Raw genomic sequence first — 16,023 nt, forward strand, 5'->3', positions numbered from 1 at the left:
CACACGGAGATGATGGCTGAAAAAAATCAGCCATCATCTCTACCGTTTAAGATGCATTCCCATTGCCTCTTAAACGGTAGATTACCGTGTAAAACTCTGTTTTGGAAACGGGTTGAAATACCGTTTAACTTTAAAGGTATTTCAACTCTGTCGCTTTCCCACTCAAAAATCGGCAATATACCGTTTTAAGGCTGCAGTGGGAAAGGGGCTTTAGAGTCAACTCAAACTGGGGTACAATTAAGTTAATTATACATTAAAAGTTAATGATTGCCCATCAGTCCCTTAACTTAGGGTGACAATAATATGTCATTCTTTTGCCCCAGGTGCCTAATCTATGTAAATAACTCAGGGGTTCCCAAACTGTGTGCCGTGGCACCCTGGGGTGCCTTGGAGGACTTGCAGGGGTGCCCTGGGTTGGTGGTCCAGGATCAATTCAAGTTATTTATGTCTAACATTATAGTCAAATTGTGCACAAACAGAAGTGAATACTGTCTATTACCACATTACTGATCCTAAGTATGAGATATAAACACAATATATTTAACTTAATATTTGTTTTTAACTTTCTCAATGAGAAACCTGTAGCCTAGGGGTGCCGCAAAATAATTCTGATGCTTCGGGGTGCCATGATTCCAAAAAGTTTGGGAACCCCTGAAATAACTGTAAATATGTAAAAAGAATAAAAAATTGCCCAATGCTCAATACACATTCGGAAAGTGGGTGTGACTACGCCCCTTTTGCCTGTGACCACGCCCCCTTTTGCATGTGTACCGATTTCTGCCCTTCAGATGTTGGAGGGTATGTGAAGACCAAGACAGAACTATAGCAGACTGCATACTCTGAACATCCGATTTTCAGGTTTCCATTGTTGACATCAAATTACAGGTGGTAACACAGAAGATATTGCGAAAAGCATCGCGATACAGGCATCAGCGTGTTTACTGTCATTATTATGTATCGTTTACACTGTTAATAAAGCACGTTGAAAAAAAGAAACGCCACTTCTTGCATACTCATGAGCTCTGCGCATGCGCCGAGCACTCCCTGGCTGCGCGCTACGTACAGCCACCCCCGCATCCACCATACTGACGGTTGCGGGCGCGCTCCCGAATTCTCTGCGTCTCCCCCTGATGTTTACCAGCATGTGAGCGCGCACGTTCTTCTCCTGGTTCCGTTTGGCGTCTCCGTGCGCGATTCCTTTCTGCTCACCCCCTCCTCGGTGCGCGCTCCCTGCTCTGGGGGTGAAGGCGAGATTGAATGAGGAGGAGGAAAGAAGCAGCGACGCAGCGGCGCGGCGGCCTCCTCCTCTGAGAGACACACACACCGGGTGGACAGGCGCATAGTGTAACAGGCGCAGAGCCCGGCGCTAGGGGGAGGCGGGGGCAACTCGGCCGTATAGTCTGCGGTGTCCCTGGGGGGCGCTCGGGGAGGTGCTGGACATGGAGGACAAGACGTTCACGAAGGAGCTGGACCAGTGGATCGAGCAACTCAATGACTGTAAACAGCTCAACGAGAACCAAGTGCGCACCCTGTGCGAGAAGGTGAGCCGCCCTCCCGCCCGCCTAGGATCTATATACTGTATGTATGTATGTATGTATGTATGTATGTATGCATGCAGTGTAGCTATATATACACACGCACACACACGTCCCCACACTGCAGGGGCCTACAGTAGGCAAATGCATCAAGGGGAATACGTTTCCTCACATGCCGCTGGCTGTAGGCTGATGGGTGGGAGATCGCCTCTATACCGCACTCTCAGCTACAGATTAGGTGATGTGGATGGTTTTCAAGGTTTAATTAACAGAGAATGTTTTCTGTGTACGATGTGATATGTCAGATTAGGATTTTATATTAGAATCATTTTACCTATGTACATAGTAAATGTAAAGCAGCACAGCTTCCTAATGCTGTGATACAGTGAATTTTTTTGTATATATATTTTTGCATCTATTGAGTGTACATATGCTTATTCAGTGATATTATACTTCAAAATATATACTGTTCCAGCAAAATATTTTGTATGATTAATATAGGTGCAGTGTGTTCATTTAATGGTTGCTTCAGCCTTGCATTGCTTATTGATCATCTCCGGGATTGTGTTTACCTGCAGATAGGAAATAAAGGTTTTTTTTTAACATACAATTCATACAATCACCATTATATTTGCACTATATAGTTATTGCTGCCCTGTCTATCTGGGTTTCGATTTGTGCGTATCTGGATCGCAAGGTAAAAAACCTGTGTGATCTGCATGCGATTTTTTTACTATATAGTCAAAATCTAATGTCAAATCTCACCGTGTGTACGCAGCATTAGAGTTTTTATTACCCAAACCACAAGTAACCTCACACAGCTTGTGTGCCACACAGACTATAGACTAAATAAATCATTTTGATGTTACTGTATGTTCAATTTCAATTTTTATTTAAAAATATATATAATTTGGAAATAAAAAAATCAGTGTCAAGGACATATTTAGGCTCCTATGGGTTGAGCATCTCAAGCATATTTGACGGTCATGTGCAGTCAGGTGAGGAAGAAAGTTATGCAGTATATACTGCTGGAAAGTAGGTTAATTTTGATCAGAACTATGAAAACAAAGTACAGTAGGCATGGGAGGCAATGCCTCACTTTTCAAACTCCCAGGGTTTTGACTACAAAACATCATAAGAAAATAATACAATTAATATATTTTAAATATCTTTGTATTCTAATTATTTTTATTGTCAAAACTCTGGTATATACTGGTCTAAGACAGGCGAGGAGACATTGTCTCCCCTGCCTAAGTTGTCCTCATATCTCTCATCAAAATTTGCCTACTTTCCAGTAGTATATACTGCTGCACATTTGTGTGATGCCCACATGAATCCTTAGGTTCATTTGTTTGTGTACAAATGTGGATCTGATACTAGCCAATTACTGCACCGCCCATCCCTGATGACAGCTGAGGAACCCCCAAAAAACAGTACATTTTGTGTCGTTACTACCCAATAGGGTTTAGGTTCTGTAAAACAGTGCCTTGCTCATTACCCGGGCTTCTGTTCTTTGCTACTGTGTGTGTGTGTGTGTGTCACAGATCCATTTAGAAAAGTACTAGTTGACAGTACCCTTGATTGGAGCCTATTAATACATGTATTAAACAAAGCAACTCTGTCTAAGTTTATAACACTGTGAAAGTTGATTTCCAGTGTCATTTAAAAAATCTCCCATCCCTTTATGTGAGGGGCTGCTATAGTGGTCCAGTTATGCTTCATAGCTAAAAATGTGCTTCTACAAAGGAACATTCCATCTGTAGAGCAGACAACACACTGAACATGCAACATTTGTAGCACATGACCATAGGAGAACCAATTTATTGCATGGGCTTCAATATGTATCAGCCACTTTGTTGATAGCAGAACATCAATTACATTTGTAATGAAGCCTTAATTTATTGCGCTCCTAAATTGCATATTTAATACACACTTTGAGGCTTCAAACAAAAATGTACAGTTAGGGGTGTAATCAACTTGATGTAGGATACCAGTGTTCGAAAACCGTTGCAGTGTGGTATTGCTCAAAATTGGCCTCTAATTGAATTTCCACAATAGAGTGTATGTTCCAATGGTAGAGAAAATTACATGTACTGTTCAGTATTCTATGTAAAATAATTGTGCAGTATAGATATAAATGTTCAGATAGGCATGGTCTGATTCATTGATCAGGAATAATCTTGATAAGCAAGACATTCTATTGCCCACAGCTAGCTTACTTTTTTAGGTTTCCATTTTTTTACTTAACATTCTCTCAAGTACTTGGTGTTTTCTTACCAAGGTGCCCTGCGTCTGCTTCCAAACACTTTTTCTTGGGTCTCTCCTTGTTCTGCAAAGAATACCATCAAAAGTAATTGGTCAACCTGCATTAACTGGTGGGGTAAGGGATGAGCAGGACTAATTGAAAGCCACAACAAAGCAGTGATTAAAAATTGTCACAACATTGGGGTGTGCATGTTTGGTATAATGTGTATTGCACATACCTGCTCTCACAGGCCCTCTAAGTAAGGCACGCAAGACCACCTGACAGTTTCAAAGTTACTTTTGCAGTAGATACAGTACAGGGAAATGAGCAAACTCTCTTACACCGCACACATACAGTGTACTAAGAGGCATTTTGGTGACAGTTTATTTAGATTGCATGAAAATGCCTATAAATAGGATACTGGTTCTGCACATTAGCTGAGAGGTGGCAACTGAAATCATAGATTGGCTATATTTGCCATCAATCGCTGTTTTATCTCCAAGCCATAAGTAAATTTTATGGGATGCCAGCTGTGCACCTCTCACCTGGTAGCATGTAGTGCATGAGGGAATAATCACATTCAGTCCCTCCCCAGGTCATAGTCGGTGAGAGGAGTATGTTTTTACAGCTTTTTGTATTTGAGAGGGGTGTGGAGAAGGTGTGTGTGTTTGTGTGTATGGGAGAAATAGTTGAATGGTGGAAAACAGTAGGAAAGAAATCATGAAAATAAAATGTTGTAAACAACTGGTATTATATAATATTTGGTAATGATTATGACTGCTCACCATAGATGGTATGCTCTCACAAACATGACCTATTTTGAGTTCTCTTTTCTTACACCATTATCTCATCACCCCTTTCTGATGATTTTCCTTTTGTGGATTCTGAACTTATCGTCTGCTTCCAATGACCTGAGATAGTTTCAGCCCGCACTCTAGTAATAGTGACTGTAGTTTCTTAAATATTTAGGGGTCCATTTATCATTGAATATTTGCAGCTTAAACCCCCAACACATCTATTTTCATTGGATAAGCACAAATATTTAGTATTCCTTGAACGTATCACAGAAGGACCACAGCGGATAATCTCCAATTTCTACTGCAATACTGTTGAGTCTAGTTCACTGCACCTTTCAAAACCTCTACAGTTCCTATTTACTTACTGGAATGTTGCTGCTCGGTGCTGAGGGTTCAGACCAGAGTGTGCTAGAAGCCCCAAATCAGAGTGACACCCTAGGCCAGTGGTCAGGGAACTTTTATCCCAAAATATATTTAGATACGCTGACGTTACCCCCTTGATTTTAAAGGAAGGAAATCATATAGCTGTAGTACAAACTGTACCCCCAGAAATTGATATGTCCTGCTAGTACGGTACATTGCCTGGGGATGAGCAAGCTGCTCATCGTCTGCTGCTCCGCTCTGCCAGTGCCTATGTTGGTTGCCTGTATTATACTGTATTCAATATAAAACACTTTTACTCACATATAAAGCTATTAACCATACTGCGCCAGCATATATCTCTTTACTTATCACAAAATATCTCCCAGCTGGACCACTCCGCTCTGCACAAGCTCTGCGTCTCTCTTCTGCACAGAACACTGGCTCCCATTCACTATTACAGGACTTTCATTGGGCTGCTCCCACCCTATGGAATGCCCTTCCACGCACAATAAGACTCTCCACTAACTTTCAAGCGTTCCCTAAAAACTGACCTATTTAGGAAAGCCTATTATATTTAAGTTCTACACGCATAACCCTCCTATGTATTATATAGCTTCCCTTCTGGACCTACAAGCTACGCTATTACTGGGGCCTGTCCTTGTGTTTACCTCCTATGTCCCTATAGATTGTAAGCTTGCAGCAGGGCCCTCTAACATCCAAGTCTGTCTGTTACCCAGTTTCTTTTATCTTTTCACAATTTTAAAACGCAACGGAATCTGCTGCACTATATAAGAAACGGTTAATAAATAAATTACCATGTATGCCTGTGTGTGGTACAAAATTTGTACCACACACAGCCATACATGATAATCATCATCTATGGCTGCCAGGCTGTGTGTGGTATAGTCATCGATAATGTGATGTCCACGCAACTATAAGTGTCAGTATGATATAGTGACAGTCTGTGCAAATGTATTTCCCCTGGACTAGAGATGGGTATACCTTGACAGGAGCCTATAACCAGGCAAATGTATAATATAAAATACTGGAGGTTTCCAAGGCGCAGAAAAAAACAGAAGAGCAGCTCAATATAACCAAAGAACTTGTTCAACCTAAACAAGTAAGACAATAATATACAGGAAAGGTAAGGATATAATTCAAGCGCTGTCTGTGTTCTCTTCACTTCTCCCGTTCTCATGGGTCGATATGCGAAAATAAAGAAAAAGAACAAAATGTGTGGGACTGTATTTTTCGTTTCAGAACATACAAAGGGAATAGAAGTGGAACGTACCACACTCACAGAAAGAGTGTGTATTTAAAACTCATAAAGGTATAATTTTTGGTGATTATATAGCCTTCACCAAAATCCACCCGGGTGGATTTTGGTGAAGGCTATATAATCACCAAAAAAGATACCTTTATGAGTTTTAAATACACACTCTTTCTGTGAGTGTGGTACGTTCTACTTCTATTCCCTTTGTATGTTCTGAAACGAAAAATACAGTCCCACACATTTTGTTCTTTTTCTTTATTTTCGCATATCGACCCATGAGAACGGGAGAAGTGAAGAGAACACAGACAGCGCTTGAATTATATCCTTACCTTTCCTGTATATAACCAGGCAAAGAATGTCGGTGCTGCAGAGATGGCGCAGCAACTAGTTGACTCTACTGAAGAAGCGCGCAGGCTTGGAGGCGGGACCCGGGGCATCGCGCAGGAAAGTGTGTTATACACAAGGGTCTGACGCACTGCACTGTGTGAGGTCCTTGTACACAGCAGTACTGTAACACACACAGCTGGGCATGCATAGGGGAAAAAAAAAAAATATATATATATATATATATATATATATATATATATATATATATATATATATATATATATATATACATGCCAGATTTACTAAACCATTCTGGAAATTGTTAAAAAAAAAGAAATCAGGTGCAATATTGGTCTATCTTAATAATTCCCTAATTGGTGGGATGCCTCAAACTCCAATCTAGTATCAATATCAAAAGTGCTTTTAATGATATATATGTGCAGCTCCCAAACAACGATACTGGAAATCGATCTAGCACATAAAATCAATAAGAGAGAGCGCATCTATATCAGTTCACATAAAATTTATTATAAAATATAGTTTATTTAAAACAAAACACTTATCTTGTACCATTTAGAAAAAAAAAAGTCCTCCCAATATTATTTGTGTAAATGAGTGTACGGATAATACTCACAAGCGGTATGTTCTCCTTTCTAATATATTGAAACAATGTTGTCCATTTGATTTTGTATCCAAATGGAGTGAATATTCTATGTGAAATAATAGCCTCAGTCCAGTGGGTGGGATACGGTCATTAGGTCTACAAAATCTAGGTAGACAAGCATTGGGTCAACACCACTAGGTCGACGTGTGTTATGGTCGATGTGGGGCTAGGTCCACAGTCAAAGGGTCGACATGGGGTTTTTCACTGTATTTTGAGCTGACGTGCCCACAGACGGTACGTCATGCACTACCATCCACTAGGGCGTGGTGGGAGAATAAAATAGCGAGCGAAGCAAGGGGATGCGGTGCACTTCAAACTGTGTCCGTGTCGACATTCGGGTAAAAAATCAGTGAAAACCCCCATGTCGACCTTTTGACTGTCTACCTAATGTCATGTCGACCTAGCGCTTGTGTCGACCTAATATCATGTCGACCCAATGCTTGTCAACCTAGTTGTTGTAGGCCAAATGATCCACACCCCTGTGGACTTATAGGTGTAGAATTAATTTGTGCTTTCTAGTGCAATTGCACTCCTCAATTTGCTATATCAGGCACTAATGTACCACTGTGCTTTTTTTATAGCTTTAGTCGCTGACTGGCTCTAGCTTTCCGGTCCCGCCTCCTTCTCCCCGGGATTGTGCGGCATGGCTTGCTAACGTCACGCCGTATACGGCCGGGTGCAGGGCCGAGCAGTGGCTGACATAGTGCTCAGCTGTTCTGCCCGGCCCCGGGAGGGACTGTGGTGGGGTTGTTTTTAGGGAGTGCTCCCAAAAAAACCTCAGCAAGTGGGGAGCGCTCCCTATAAAAAAAAATTACCACTGAAGAGGTTAAACCTCACCACTTTGTCATTACCTGTTCTCCTTATTACTGTTTTATTACCCATGAAGTGTAAAGGGGCATACACACAAGGCAATATCAGCCCCGTTTCTAAGCGATCTGGCTATATCACTTAGGGCAGTATTCAATGAGAAAAATTATCTGTGTTTTATGGAGAATTTGTGCTTTGTTCGCCTTGGACGGAGCATTTTGCTCTCCAAAAGCGAGCAACTCTATTCAATGTGAAATATTCTCCGTCTTTCTAATGCTGTGTACACACGGGGGAGATATATTGCTCAGCCATATATTGCTGAGCAATATATGGCTGAGCAATATATTGCTCAGTTTCTCCTGTTCATCAGCGACCAGTGATGGTCGCTGATGAAAAAGAAACTGCCGAGGGGAGCCCGGCAGTGGTAATCAGCTGGTCGCAGGAGCATGTTCCTGCGACCAGCGATCACCACAGGGGCAAAAACAGGAGCGCGCACCCGGCGATATATCGCCTGTGCACACTCCCATTGCGGGCAATATGGTCGCTCAGCGACCATATTTCCCGCGATTTTGGACAAAATTGCCCCCGTGTGTACGCACCTTGAGTGATTTTCTCCGTCTCTCTCCGTGTAGAAATTCTCCATCTTTTGATGGAGATCTGGAATGTGAATTTTTAAACTAAAAGGTTTTTTTTTTTTATTTTGGTGTAAATAAAATCAGGTTTTTTTTTCTGTGAAGGGGCATGTTATTTTTATTAAGCACATGAATATATATTTAATTTAAAAAAAATATATTTTTTTTAATTTTTTTTTTTTTTTAACGCTCTCCATGCACGGAGAACTTTCTCATTGAATACTGCCCTTAGTATGCCCCAGCAATAGTGATGCACGGTCCCATCAGACGTAGAGAAAGGCAGTGCAGGCATTGTCTTTCCAGCTAAAAGTGTAGTGTTTTGCCTATTAGCAAAGGCAAAATGCTGCTCCGTACGGATCGCATAGCAGCACGTCACTCAAAACTGTGTTCCCGCTATGAACGGGATAATAAGTAAAGACAGGATGTTACATTTCCCATGTACTTATTATCCCGTTCATAGCGGGGACATAGTATTAGGATACACTTCGTGATAACTTCCGGTCATGTGCAGAACATCCAGACGTATTTACGGCATTTAGCTGTTTAAACACTTTTCAGATATATACAAATAATTCTTAAGTATATGCTCATCTCACTGTTTTAGTAATACCAGCTAAACGGCTTCTTAAATTGGATATCAGTCCCATTCTCTAAAATCAACTAGAGTCACCTGACTTCCGGGCGTGCGTTCCACATCCAGGAAGCGGCGACTTGGATATGTGGTTCACACTACAAAAGTCTGCATCTGCTTTATATAGAGTTATTTGACTTCTATCAATTCATACCTTGAATTATACGTTATTTAAGCTATGTATCCCAGAATACATTGGTGCGATAGTTTACAGCTATTAGTCCCGTTTACCTTAATTACGGTGAACCGGAAATGGTTCCTACATCTTGCTATATAAATACCTGTCAGATCACTCACTCTCTATCCTTGAGAGAGGCAGCTAGGACCGCCGAAACATGTTGGATGAGAAGTGAGTTATTTCATTTTTTTTTTTTTTTTTTACTATCTGTATTTGTGGCTATTGGGCCACATTACAATTGTACTTTTTTAATTAAATATTTTTTACTGAGACCAGTCCTCCCCCTCTTTGTTTCTGTTATATACCTCCACACATAAGGTTTACAGCAGGCATGTCCAACGTTGGCCCTCCAGATGTTTTGAAACTACACATCCCAGCATGCTTTGCCACAGTTTTGCTATTACAGAATGCTAAAACTATTGCAAAGCATGCTGGGATGTGTAGTTTCAAAACATCTGGAGGGCCAACGTTGGACATGCCTGGTTTACAGCTTGAGTAGATTAAAGGGGACCAGTTCTCTAAAGAAACGTTATGTGTTTATTGCACCTGCACCTCCAGTGAGTATGGTACTCAGTTACCTTGGCATATGGGATTGTTTTATCTCTATGTGGTTAGTGTTCCCGCTAGGCTGTTTTAGCGCCCTGCCCGATTTTTAAAGGGCAAAATGCGCCACACCCCACTAAAACAGCCTGGTGCCTTGATTTTTTTCAAGTGCTCTGCTTTCCCCGGCTCCTGCCGCTGCCCGGCAGCTAGCGTCTTCTCCCTGCCCGGCGCCCTGCTCCCGCTGGCACTGCAACAGCTTCCTCCTTCTCGGCTCCTTACGCAGCCGCTCCCTCCTCCTGCAGCTCCCTGGGGATGGCATATGATAAATCCATGCGATTTATCATATGCAAAACTTGGCACATCAAGTTCCTAATCGTGTGTCCCCCTCCTGGGGAGCTGCAGGGGAAATCAGGTCCGACTTGTCCCTAGGACAAGTCAGACTAATGTATGAAGGCCTTAAGACTGACTGTCTTTTCTTACAACCTATCCTAGGGAAGAATACCACATTGAATTGATATTGAACTATATCCATCAGCAGCATAGGGGAGGCTGCATATTTGAGACAAAGGGCCTTATTCTAGTTCACTCTTTTAAGCAAATTCCTTCTTAGCTGGACAAAACCTTGTGCACTGCAGGGGGGCAGATGTAACATGTGCAGAGAGAATTAGATTTGGGTGGGGTTTTTCTTCAAAGTGAGATCTATATTGCAGTGTAAAAATAAAGCAGTCAGTATTTACCCTGCACAGAAACAAAATAACTCACCCAAAGTTAAATCTCTCTGCACATGTTACATCTGCCCCCCTGCAGCGCACATGGTTTTGTCCAGCGAAGAAGGAATTTGCCTCATAGTGAACTAGAATAAGGCCCATAATACAGTGTCACCATAATATTGATAACCATTGAATATACCGGTTACGACACAATTACGTGTCATTACCCTATCCAATTTCTTTGCAAATATTTTGGCTGGCTATTTGTTCAAACGAATCCATGTTTACCCTCCCATATAATAGTTAATAGCTATACAGTAATTCTCACTACCTTACAGAATTAGTACGGATAATTAGTATCAGTTCACATTACACAGTTATGTGTTTCTATAAACTTTCTACTGCGACAACTAACATACTTTATATGGATTAGCTAGCTCTGTAACTACTGAACAGAATTGTATTTATCTGTCAATCATATAGAGCTCAATCCGTTTCATACCAACAGACCTACACTGTAAAGCAACGCAGTTGTTATCACATTATATATAGAGTGATACATATATGTGTGTATGTCAGTGTCGTCATTTTTATACGTGTGTATGTGTCTCCCCTATTTTAATTGACTCTAATAAAAGTTTTAAGCATTTCACGGATTTTATTTGAACAGTTTGCTACATTTGGACACACTGATATGTATTGGCTAATTCTACCAAAACCTTTATTACACTTATCATAACTACAGAATGAATAATTTTTTTGATTAATAAGAGAGCCCCAACAAAAGAGAGAGTACTTTTCCCCTCTACCTACAAATTGTATACAAATCATCAGACACCGTATTTGGGGGGGGTTCAATGCTGGGCGATATTTCCATTACTTGGAAATGTTGGCCAGCACCTATTCAATCCCGGCCGGGACTCCACCCTGCAGATTCAGCTCTTTCCATGGAAAAATAGAAAGATAGTCAAAATCGTAGGTGTAGTAAGCGAAAATTACTTAGTCAAAATTGGATGGAAATCGTCCATTAGCCTCAATCGCACCAGGTGTAACATTTAGTTATGATGTTAGTATGCTTTGCTTCACCTAAGATACAATTCTTGTACTGCAGAAATCTTTTTCTAAGCATGGCATACATGTTTTGTGTTTTTTTTATTTTAAGAAATGTTATTAAATAAGGAACATTTTTGTACATTTTTGAGAGCAAAAGAGGAAATGTTGTATTGATGATTTTTCAGTGTGTTACCTTTTGTGTAGTCCGCTAATAGGGAATTTATCTTGCTTGAAATATTCTTTACCTACAGTATACTGTGTTGCAGAAGTATTTATAGATTTAGGCAGCACAGTGAGCTCCATGACAACCCGTTTGTCAGATGCATGCAGTAAGGAGAAACGTAACAACAATTGAGAATTTGTACAACTGAACAAACAACACTTAAAGCCTATTCTCAGCATTCTCATTTTCTTTTTTTGAAACCCAAGTTATTTTCTACTCTACAGACAGGTTTTTTGCAAGTTATGCAATTAACTTACCACTGGGCTGGCATTACTTGTACTTCTGTATGAACTCAGTCACAAATATGTATTGATATGCACACTTTGCAACAAAAGTAGTTATATTGTACCTCTGTTAGCTGCTGTGGTTACAATACATCTAGTGGTGATTTGATTAATGTTATTTAAAAAAAAAATATGGACGGTAACCATATCCTGCATATCACCTAATGTATAGACATTATAACGTTAACAATGCACACTTCTGTGGGTCTTTAACAGCCCCCTGTGTCATCTGTACATACATTAAAATCCTGACAATCCTGTCAGAGACGGCATGCTCCTGGATGTGGTCACTGAACGATGTTGTTAATGTTAACAATATTGTTTAGTGTGTGTATGTGCTATTGTGTGTCAAGGAGAACAGGCAGCTCAAGTGACAAACCATTAGCAATAGCATTTCACATAACGAGTGCCCGGATAGCTTAGCTACAATTTTTAGGATAAAGTATTCATTTCTACTCATTGAGCCAAGTGTCTCATGGCGCCATATGCAAAAAACATACTAGCTGTATGAAGACACATCTGTATGTTAAACCAATCCTTGCCTTGTTAATGTTTAGTGTTCATTCTAGCACTTGCTACCTTTTAAAACCCATGCAGTTCCTCTTCCCTGCCTGGGATGTCGCTGTCTTCTGTGGTGCTTCTAGCACCCTGTGATCTGTATATCAGCAATTATATGCAAACGAGACCTATACTAGAAACACCACAGCAGACAGCGACACCCCAGACAGGTAACAGGAACTGCATGGGTTTTCAAAGATGGCGGTTGCCACAATGAACACTAAATGTTATGTACATATCTATGAGCACAAGGCTTAAGTGAGATTCAAATGGAAAACCTTTCCAAATCTACAAAATAATAGTTTATTGTGGTAGTATATGCTAAGGGTTTTTTTCCTCTTCCAACGGCAGTGATCCATCATCAAAGAAATACAGTATGATGATGTTCAAGGGATAATTAGCAGGCCGTTTAGTCTTTAGTTCTTGGTATGTGACTTGTCAGGGAGCAAGGTATATGCATTTTTAGGGCAAGTTTAAACATTGGTCTCTTAGTAGGTTATACAAGAGAAGTTATTGAAAAATGTGCTGGTTTTTGTTCTCAGGGAATTTGTCTTGTAATATAATCATGGTAGAGTTACCTGAAATCTGCAGGGTTTGTTTTTATTCTTTTTTTGTGCCATTCATTGCAAAATGCATAAAAAGCAGCGTAGCCAATGGCAAGACCAATACAAACAGAACGATATATGCAATACACACTGAAATATATGGGTAAAGCTGATGCATGTTATTAGTGCTATTCAACTGATGCATGTTATTAGTGCTGCTGCATAAAGCATCTAAATGTGGCTAAACAGTCCCTGTGCAAAAAGTCCCATTTGACTGCTCAAAAGGTTATTTCTTCACACTTTTTAGCTTGCCACCCTCGGGGGTACGAGCTGAAATGCTGGCATAGGCTGCTGGTCGTGCCTGAAAATCTAAATTTTTAGCCCTTTCCACTTTGCCACCTCAAGAAGATATGAGCAGAAATGTGTCCCCTCACATGTTGCCATGTGCGTCGGAATGGAGCAACAATTGGATTGCTCTGTCAGAAGCCATCTAGTGGCAACTGCAGTGGAAAACAATTGAATCTCCCTCTTAATGTTTTTGCAGCTAGTTTTCCCAGTGCGCTCTAGCAATTACTGTACTTCAACAACTGCGTAAGCAAATTAAAATCTTTAACTATTTTTGTTTATGAAATTGATATATCTTCTTGAAAGTATCTATTTTGCCACCATTCCGCTAATCAGTGAGGAAAGCATATTGTAATCTTAAAGGGCACAATTTTAGACTAGATCTATTGCTACTGCAACTGGCAATACATCACAGAAAAGTTGGACAATAAAATATGCCCTTCTCTCTGCTAAAGTGCAGGGTGCTATAAAATGAACCGTATATAAGCTTCATCTTGTTCCCATTTGATTCCAAGTTTATAAATAAAACATTTGCTGGGTTCTGCACAGTAATGCTGCTTTCCCACTGCAGACCCGTTTTAGTTACAGGTAATCTTAAATGGTATTTAGCATTCCCACTGCAGCAGATTACAGTTTTAAATGCCATTTAAGTACCATTCCCATTGCAGGTAAAACGTTTTAGCTCTTCAAAACGTTTTTACAACACAAATGAGTGCCTGTGACTTTAATGGGCTTTTCAGGGATAAAAAGGTGCACACCCACAGTTGTTTTCACATAATAAAAGGTGGGGGAGGGGCCAGTGGTGCGTACAAATCCCGCAGCCATCGACATTTGTGCTATATGTCGGCTCAATTTAACCCATGGTGGACAGTAATATATACATTGCTGGCCAGTGCCAGCTATGTATATATTACTGCTTAATAACTAAATCATTGGTGCCCAGTGGTGCCTGCAATATATAGATTGCTGGCATGTGCCAGCAATCTATATATTACTGGCTTATGATTGTCATTGGTGCCCAGTGGTTCCAGAAATATATAGATTGCTGGCATGTGCCAGCAATCTATATATTACTGGCTTAGGTTTATCATTGGTGCCCAGTGGTTCCAGAAATATATAGATTGCTGGCATGTGCCAGCAATCTATATATTACTGGCTTACGTTTTACATTGGTGCCCAGTGGTTCCAGAAATATATAGATTGCTGGCATGTGCCAGCAATCTATATATTACTGGCTTACGTTTTACATTGGTGCCCAGTGGTTCCAGAAATATATAGATTGCTGGCATGTGCCAGCAATCTATATATTACTGGCTTACGTTTTACATTGGTGCCCAGTGGTTCCAGAAATATATAGATTGCTGGCATGTGCCAGCAATCTATATATTACTGGCTTACAAAAAAAAACATTGGTGGCCAGTGCTGCTCCGTGTGGAGCAGGACGGAGGGAGGCGGGGCATGTGGCCGGACCAGCGTCATCCAGCCGCAGCAGCAGCCAGCCGGACGCAGCGTGGACAAGTGAGTATAAACGCCCGGGGGGGGGGGGGGGGGGCGGCGGCGGCAGCGGGGCGTACCGCCGGGCTGAAAGTGGTTAATCTTTTAGCCCGGCAGCGTACACACACGGAGATGATGGCTGAAAAAAATCAGCCATCATCTCTACCGTTTAAGATGCATTCCCATTGCCTCTTAAACGGTAGATTACCGTGTAAAACTCTGCTTTGGAAACGGGTTGAAATACCGTTTAACTTTAAACGGTATTTCAACTCTGGCGCTTTCCCACTGCAGCCTTAAACGGTATTTTGCCCTCAAAAATCGGCAAAATACCGTTTTAAGGCTGCAGTGGGAAAGGGGCATAAGTTTTAGCACCATGCTCAAGATGGCATCCTATTTGAGTTGGTGAATCTTATAGGTTCCAGAACCACCTTTTTGTAGTCACCAACAGTTATACACTGTACAGTTGCTTTTAGTACTTTGCTCAGAAAGTTAATTAGACCTAATCATTTATTTTGCTTAGACTTGATTACATTCATTTGGGATTGGGACATGTAGGCATATTTTGATAATTCTGAAAAGAGGATTAGATTGTGGTTAGTCTCAGCCACTTTAAATTGGTTTTGCAGCATACTTTAGATATTTGTGCATGCCTACTTAAGTTGTCATCTATGTTTAAGACGGCTGAAGAGAGGGAGAAATCTGGAGTATCTGCTGCTTCACCAACTAATGTCCACAAAGTTATTTACCATGTGATATATCACTATCTTCTCTGTATCACATTGGTGTGTGTGGCTTGAATAAACGATTTAAATTAAA

General features: G+C 40.8%; 1 protein-coding gene across 1 annotated transcript in view; it reads left to right on the forward strand.

Moving 5' to 3' along the window:
• The first annotated feature begins 1,127 nt into the window (after nucleotides 1-1,127).
• The window catches only part of PPP2CB (protein phosphatase 2 catalytic subunit beta), a 29,672-nt gene continuing 14,776 nt past the window's right edge, over nucleotides 1,128-16,023 (forward strand). Inside the window, exon 1 of the mRNA XM_083175103.1 lies at nucleotides 1,128-1,541. Coding sequence (XP_083031229.1) covers nucleotides 1,440-1,541 — 102 coding nt within the window. The 5' untranslated portion in view covers nucleotides 1,128-1,439. The remainder of the gene's footprint in view (nucleotides 1,542-16,023) is intronic.

Source organism: Crinia signifera, chromosome 1 (assembly GCF_055691185.1).
Source record: "Crinia signifera chromosome 1, ASM5569118v1, whole genome shotgun sequence".
NCBI lineage: Eukaryota > Metazoa > Chordata > Amphibia > Anura > Myobatrachidae > Crinia > Crinia signifera.